The 8,683-nt window shown below is 37.9% G+C and overlaps 1 protein-coding gene across 1 annotated transcript; it reads right to left on the bottom strand.

Annotated features, from left to right (window-relative positions):
- Positions 1-930, bottom strand: LOC125918244 (olfactory receptor 4P4-like). Its single transcript, XM_049624265.1, has one exon. It carries the CDS (start codon positions 928-930, stop codon positions 1-3), a length of 930 nt encoding a protein of 309 aa, XP_049480222.1.
- Positions 931-8,683: the final 7,753 nt, after the last annotated feature.

Raw genomic sequence — 8,683 nt, 5'->3', positions numbered from 1 at the left:
TTACTTCCCTTCCAAGAACAAATGACGAAACCAAATTTTCTTCATGGCATCCTTCATCTCCATGTTTCTCAGCGTGTAGATCAGAGGGTTGAACATGGGGGCAATGATGGTGTAGAAGAGAGCAAACACTTTGTCTTCTGGAAGTGTCGTGGCTGGTCGAATATAAATGAAGAGAACAGGCGCAAAGAACAGAATCACAACTGTCACATGGGAACTACAGGTGGACAGAGCTTTGGCGCGGCTCTCTGCAGGGTAAGCCCTGATGGTGTACAGAATCAGAAAATAGGACGCCATCAAAATCACAAAAGCCAGTAAGGCAATTAGACCTGAATTGACAATTACCAAGACGCCAATTCTGTATGTGTCAGTGCAGGCCAGTTTCAGGAGAGGATACACGTCGCAGAAGTAGTGATCTATCTCATTGGGGCCACAGAAGGGTAAGAAGATGGTGAGAAGGAACTGGCTGGCAGAGTGTAGAAATGCCCCCGTGCAGCAGGCTGTGATGATTGTGTTGCACCTCTGTCTGCTCATGATGACCGTGTAGTGCAGGGGCCTGCAGATGGCCACGTAGCGGTCATAGGCCATCCCCGTGAGGATGAAGATCTCGATGCCTCCGAGAAAGTGGAGGATAAAGAGCTGTGTCATGCAGTTACTGTAGGAAATGGTCTTCCTCTCTGCCAGCAAATCAATCAGAAGTTTGGGTGTCACTGTTGATGTGTAGCTAAGGTCAGAAAGTGAGAGACAATTAAGGAAGAAATACATAGGTTGGTTAATGAGTGGACTGCATGTGATGGAAATCATTATGAGCAGATTGCCCATCCAAATGGCGACGTAGCAAAATGAAAATAATATAAAGCAGAGGATTTCAATGTTCTTGTTTTGAGAGAGTCCCAAGAGAATAAACACGGTGACGTTGTTTCTATTTCCCATGATCCAGTGCAGTAAGAATGCATAACAGCCCCCTGGGAAGACATAACACACAAGTCAGTGTCAGAAACGTGCATGGAGAATATAGATGATGGCACTAATATCATGAGGGGATATTTAATAGATATGATCCCAGCGTTTGGGAAAATAAAATCTAATATGTAAAAATTTTTTTCCGATTAATCTCATGATGACTTCCATAGGTCAGTCTTTCGGGACATTAGGTTCAATCTTGACATTAATAAAAATTAATGCAGTTAATCAGTAATTTTTTTAAAAAAGAAGTGTAAAAATTCTTAGTAGTCACCAAATGTTTTCCAATTCTAAAGGGCTATACAGCTAAGTCTTTGTAAAGGACATATCTCTGGGTCCCTGACAAACTCAGATTTGTCAAAGATGCAAGTATAAGTCATCAAAGTTTTTGCTAAATGATATGGAAGTAAATGTGAAGCTTGACAGTGGTCACTAGTAGAATAAATGCTTCCCCCAAATAGCCTCAGAATGAGGTAGAAAATAAAACTAATGATTCATATATGATACGTATACTTTTACAAAGTGAAAGACAAACAATTCTTGGCAGGAGGCCCCTGAATTGGTTTGAATACTTTTTTTGATGGCTTGTTTATCTTTGCCTTAGTGATTCGTGACAGTAAGATGACGGTATTTTATATCAAAAGTACACTTATTTCTATAGGCACGTCAATAAAAATCACATACTTAAATGAACCACAGAATGAAGCAAAGTTAAAACTGAAAAGAAAAGCAGAAGTCAGTTTCACCTTTATGGTTTTGCTCTTGACTCAGTGTATCATAATTTGCAAGTCATTTTCTTCACAGTGGTTTGAATTATAGTACGAATTTGTTTCCCATACCTGTCCCATGCATGCCCTTTGCCAAAGAATCTTGTTGCCACATAACTCAAAGAAAATACTTTTGGGAAGTGTTTATATGGAAAACAAACGGTTCAGACCCAGGCTCCATTACTAATTATACGAGTCTGTGAATTTAGATACCTACCAACTTTTTTTTTTCAACTTAAAGTGTCTCACTTGTAAAATAAGTAAATCTGCCTGAACTTTGCCACAAAACGGTGGAGAAACTCAAACAATCAAAAAATGGCTCTTGCTTTATTAAGCGTAGGAGTTTTCATTGCTGATTTTATTATACTAGTGCTAGTGTTACCAAATCAGTAAAGTTGTCAATAATTAAATCCAATAAATATTACTCCCATGTAGAAAGTGGATTATTTAGAATGGTAAAATAACTTTGAGACCTGTACTAACCAAATCATTTTGTTTTAAATAGGAGTGATTTGGGGGCGCGTGGGTGGCTCACTCAGTTGAGCAACCGACTTCTGCTCAGGTCATGATCTCACACTCCCTGAGTTCAAGCCCCACGTCAGGCTCTGTGCTGACAGCTCAGAGCCTGGAGCCTCCTTCTGATTCTGTGTCTCCCTCTCTCTCTGTCCCTCCCGCACTCATGCTCTGTCTGTCTCTCTCTGCCTCAGAAATAAATAAACATTAAAAAATTTAAAAAATAAATAAATAGGAGTGATTTTAATTAAAAGTATATAGAAAATACGGAGGTGCCTGGCTGGCTCAGTCAGTAAAGCATGTGACTCTTATTCTTGGGATTGTGAGTTCAAGCTCCATCTTAGGCATAGAAATTATTTAAAAAAATAAAATCTTTTAAAAAAAAGGTTTTTAACAAAGTATATAGAAAATACATAGAAGGAATAAAGGTAGTTTCAATCTCAATCTCTTTATCATTCAGCAATTATGCTAAACCTACAAGATTTGATATGTGAAAAGGCATGCAAGTTAGTTGGGGTTGGCCATACTTTCTGCTAACTTACTTGGGGCCTCTGGGCTAATGAAAAAAATGACAGGGGTGCCTGGGTGGCTGAGTCTGATTCTTGATTTTGGCTCAGGTTATGAGCTCACAGTTTGTGGGATCAAGCCCACGAACAGGCTGTCAGCACTGAGTCTGCTTGGGATTCTCTCTCTCCCTCGTCCCCGGCTCATGCTCTCCAAACAAGTCAGTAAGTAAATAAATAAATAAACTTTTAAAAAGGAAAAAAAAGAACATAGAATGGTAACCACATGATCCAATTGTTTTGTGTATAAATTTTGACGTCAAAATGCATCTCTAATACTTATCATCTTTCTTTACATTTTGTGATATAGCTTCTGCTCTAATCTTGTAGCGACAATTTCTCGATTAATTTTTAAATTCTCCCATCACTCTCTTTTAAAGAGATTAAGTTAACTGTGCCACCTACCAATTACAACATTCATTTACAAAAGGGCCTTAAAACAAATGAATTTATTTCTTTGGTACAATTTTAAGATTTACAATTAGCTTACAGAGGGGTGCCTGCATGGCTCAGTTGGGTAAGCAACTGGATTTGGGGTCAGTTCATGATCTCCTGGTTCATGAGTTCAAGCCCCACATTGGACTCTGGGCTGACAGTGCAGAGCCTGCTTGGGATTCTCTCTCTCCCTCTCTCTCCCTGTCCCTCCCCCACTTGCATGCATGCTTTCTCCCTCTCAAAATAAATAAACTTTAAGAAAAAAAAAAGAGCTTAGAAAGAACCATTGAAAAGTAAGTTTTCATGACTCCAATTATGCCATCGTAATGTCTTCTTACATGTAAACAAATATACAATCTTAAAAATAACATTTAAAATATTGGTTCCGCCAATTCTTAAAGTAATTGCTTGTTCGTTTGAATGAACATAAATAAAACCATCATTTTAATCATGTACATAGAAATGAATAACCACCTGAATTGTTTTTCTTCTTCCCCTCTGCCAAAACTACGCAAGAAAATTTTGCTTCAAACATGAAATTAATTCTCTGTAGAAACTAGTTGTTGGATTATGCAGGCAAAATCAATCAATCTGTTTTCACTCGATACAAAATCAATTCTCCAACTAACTAAATTAGGTCTAACCTTCTAACCAAACAATATTGCTAAATATATGGTTCAATTTCCAATTTTCTTTATTTTCGGGTCCATAGGAAGCACTTAATTTCCCTTCCTTTTCTTTCATTTCAATGTTCCCAAACTTGTGTGGTTCACCAAGTATAAATTACCACTTATATTTCTAGCTTCTCAATTTTAGAGTGCAAGAAGATCTCTAGTCTCTCTTTTAATGTTTATTTATTTATTTTGAGAGAGGGGAGAGTGTGCATGAACAGGAGAGAGGCAGAAAGAGAGAGAGAGAGAGAGAGAGAATCCCAAGGAGGTTCCATGCTCACCACAGAGCCCAACATGGGACTCGATCCCACGAACCATGACATTATAACCTGAGCTGAAATCAAAAGTCAGTGGTTCAACTGACTGAGCCACCCAGGTTTCCCACTAGTTTCTACTTTTGATTCAGTTATCAATTTTAAGTGTGAACTCTGAACTTCATTCCCCTCAATACTTTCAACTGTCTAAAATGTAGACAAATTATTTGTTCCCTAAATAAATCAGAGAGTTCTGAATTTCAAATTTAAAAATAGATGAATGAGAACTTTGAAAAAAAAAAAACACCATCTAAATGAATACGGTAGTAAGCGCAGTTTGACACACGTACAAGAGTAATAACAGCTTCCGGAGATAGAAATTAGTTGAAGCTTTCCTGATAAAGTATACATAGAGTATCCAACTAGTATTTAGCAAAACAGAATTTGAAACCAGAGTTTTCTGAATCTAGAGCCTGAGTTCATACATAAAGGGTATAGAATCAAAGCAACAGAAGAAATGTAATGTTTAAAACCCCCTTTCTCTTATTATTTCATGCAAAACCAAATAACCTCCAAAATCATGGTCCTTAAACCCTTTCAACTATTGTAATTTTGATATGCAGATGGCCAAAGAGATGATGAATGAAGCCAAAGTCTCTAAGTCTATACCATACAGAAAATACTCAAACGAAACCATAAACTCCCTCTGTTCCTCTCTCCTGCATATGTAGCCCAATTATCAAGAGGAAGAACGTTATGCTCACGTAAGTGAATAAAATGCACTGAATCTTGTGATGCTCTCATACATGAGGAGTGATGCTAGCCACAAATAGTCCCTTTGTAAGAGCAGTGGTTAGAAAAAAGAGATTGTAATTTATTCTCTGCTATAGCTCTTCCCTCCCTTTAGGCATTTGTACTCAGGGTCCCCATCCTAAAAAGGATAAATCCAGTCTTGATAATTTATCTGTTTCGGTTAAGATTTTGCATAACCCTTGGGCTGTCTGCTCTTGTTAAAGTTTGGGGAAACCTTGAACATAATGAGGTGAACTTGCTTGGGTTTATATTCTGACTGCCATGAACGAGCCCATGGACCCATTCCGTTATTTTACTATGCTATCAGTAAGTCCAATAGTTCTTATATTACCTTCCAATTTGAGCATTCCCATGTGCCTACCATAAAGTTTTAAACACTCACAATAATTCTCACAAGGAAATGTCACTAACAAACTGATTTTATTATTAAAAAGGAAGCTGACTCATAGAGAAATTAAATAATTAGCCCAAGACCATACATGCAAATAGTACAGTCAAAATCTGAAATAATATATATCTCACTTTGCAATGCACTTAGCAAAATGTTACGTAGTTACCACAGTTACTGGTACTTAGTGTTTACTCAATAAATATTTGATGTTGTAATTACTTAGAAGATTGTCTCACTGACCCCAATATTTCCATTTTTACCCTATGCCAAAATAAACCCTATACATTCTTGTTTTTTGTAATCCTAAATTCCTCAAGGATGGGGAGACTGTTTTATATTCTGCCTTGAAATAGTTAAGAAGTGCTTGCACAAATTTAATTTTGAATTTTAGCCGTCTAATCTGTATGATCTTTGGCATGTACTGTTTTTCCTCAGACCATCATACTGCCAATGGATGAGTCCATCGCTGGTGAGTATGTTTACCTCCCAACACTGTTGTGAGAATTAATTGGATAAAATGGGTGAGTCACCCAATACATGGTAGGGACTCAATAAATATTTCTAACTATTTTATCTTTGTTCTGTCTCTTGTCAAATACAAGCTACCATTATTTAACCAATAATCAGTAAATGTTTGTAAATGATTAAAAGAAATAATGGCAATGATTTCAAATGGTCTAAAATAATTGAAATTATTGTCATTACAGTTATTGCAGTCAATAAGGGCGGGCAAGAAAAATAAACAGAGGTAAGGTAAACAGAGACTCAAGTTTTGAGATACTTTCATTTGATTTTTCAGTGACCTGAGGAGGGTATTCAGTTAACATAACGCTTGGGGATATTTGTTGTTGTTAAAGGAGAAAGGAGAAATCAGTTATCATAATAGTGGTTACTGGAGGGGGTGTACTTGTCCTCTGAATTTGAGTTTTATCATTTTCCTTGGTGACCTGTGAATCCGTTTCTTCTAGATCAATACTTTATCAACTTTCCAGCGAGAGTTCTTTTTTTTTTTTTTTTTTCAACGTTTTTTATTTATTTTTGGGACAGAGAGAGACAGAGCATGAACGGGGGAGGGGCAGAGAGAGAGGGAGACACAGAATCGGAAACAGGCTCCAGGCTCCGAGCCATCAGCCCAGAGCCTGACGCGGGGCTTGAACTCACGGACCGCGAGATCGTGACCTGGCTGAAGCCGGACGCTTAACCGACTGCGCCACCCAGGCGCCCCTCCAGCGAGAGTTCTAAGAGTCCTTTTATTTTTTTCATTTGAAATTTGCTATCCACCTAAGCGTCATTTCCCTTTCACTGTCTGCCTGTCTCTTTCGAATGTCATATTGCACTCTCAATGGGCAGCTCTTTGAATTTATCGCTGCCCCAGGCTCAAAACAAATTAGGCTATAAAATTCAGAGAAGATGCCTGTATTTAACTTTAAATGACAGTCTGTTAGCTATAACACGGAGGCAAAAGTAAATTTAGCTGATAGCACACATTCAGGCAGGAAAACAGGAAGGGAGGAGAAGTAATTCACCACACACGTTCCTCCACTTTGCTGTGGTTCCATCCGTACTTCTTCTTTTCAGCGTTTTCTCTTTCCTCCCTGAAATTCTAGTCGTTCACCTCTGCTATTTCATTTCAGCTTCTTGAATTCACATTTCACTTGGCATAACTCGTTAGCCATTCTCAGGAAAAAACAAAAAAAAAAACAAAAAAAACCTTGTATCATTTCAGAGACAACTGACACCAATCACTCAAGCAACATTCACACAAACGATGAGAAGTCATATGTTCTGAGTGACAGTCTGAAGTCAAGCGGCGTATTTTTTATATTCACAGGGATCAAATCACGGTCTATATTTTCATCTTCTAAATTACTCCTAGAGATGTCCAAGCTCGCATGAATAATACTTAATAGACTATGGATTATAAAACTACATTTCTTTTATTCTACCGCACTGACTTCTTTCTGAGGAGTTTGGATTTACCTTCCCCAAATCATAAGTCCACCATGTAGATTTCCTTTAGATCTGAGTTATCAGACCAAGTGCAATGAGGATACATATGATCTGGATTATAAACAGCATGCAAGCCACAATTAACATTGCGTGTGACTTAGGAATCTGTCATTAGAAATTCCTCCTGGGCCCCAATGACTGAATTCTCCGCACCTGAGGAACTGTGTCATGAAAACAAACTTGAGGGATTTTTTTCTTCAAGGGCCTATCCTTTCTCTAATCTCTGCAAACGGACAGGAGTAAAGGACAGCCCTGGCCTTCACGGTGGCTAATGGTCTTCACCTGTCCTCAAAAACTGTCCTATTGTATTCTCTACGAGAATTACAATGAGTTTTAGTTCATTTCCAAGAGTATAGGTAAATTTCTGGAAAACTTGTAAACTAATAAGGCTTAGTATTATTATGTACTAGTTTTGGTTTAGAAAATTAAAAAATAATAATTTGAAAAACAAAAGTTGCATTTGAACGTTTTCATTGTTTCCCAAGTCCTTCTATCATTCCTGCACACCTGTCTTTCCTCCTTTTTCTCTGTCTGTATGTAAAGTTGAGCTGACTTCTAATGTGCTGTGTGAGCAGAATCAATAATGCAAATTCACACTGAGGGTTTGCCGTGTATCATGTCCTAAGTACTCTTGTTTAATTTTCACGAGGACCCTGTGTTCTTATTTTACCCATGAAAAAATCTCTGTAACAGCTAAGATAAATACTTTGCCTGAGGTTGCCAGGCAAGGAGATGCAGATAAAAGTCAAGAGAATAGGTAATTCTGGGGGCAGGGGAGAGAGTGAGGACAGGAAGGCATCTATGGTTGACTCTGGAGATGATGTCATTGTTCTACTCTTTGGTTCATATGGAGATTACAGGGATATTTCTTTTACAGTTCTTTTCCCCAACCCTGGCCCCCACCTCTCTCTCTCTCTCTGTCTCTCTCTCTCTCTTACAAGTTTCTTTGTATCTTTTATTTCTATGGGAAAAATACATAACAAGACAACCCTAAAACCATATCCAAGGCACTGAAGCTACTCAGGGCAAAGTGCGAATTTGGGTTTGCCCTCAAAGAATTAACTTGAAAACAAGTCTAGGTATTTCATTTTGGTCCAGTCTATTCCCCACCCTCCTAAGGAAACCTGTTTTTTTTTTTTAACTTTATTGAGGAATCATTGACAAACATAAAGCGTACATTGTGATGATTTCATACGCATATGTATTGTGGAATTATTATCAAGACATTATTACCTCATTTCACATAGTTGACCACTGTGTGTGTGTGTGTGTGTGTGTGTGTGTGTGTGTGTGGTAAGAATGTTCA

Source organism: Panthera uncia, unplaced genomic scaffold (assembly GCF_023721935.1).
Source record: "Panthera uncia isolate 11264 unplaced genomic scaffold, Puncia_PCG_1.0 HiC_scaffold_592, whole genome shotgun sequence".
NCBI lineage: Eukaryota > Metazoa > Chordata > Mammalia > Carnivora > Felidae > Panthera > Panthera uncia.
Note: the sequence above shows the minus strand (reverse complement) of the source record. Positions and strands in the feature narration are given on the sequence as shown.

Bases quoted from the DNA above. Each gene is read 5' to 3' on its own strand.
- LOC125918244 (XM_049624265.1), bottom strand. From the start codon at position 930: ATGGGAAATAGAAACAACGTCACCGTGTTTATTCTCTTGGGACTCTCT.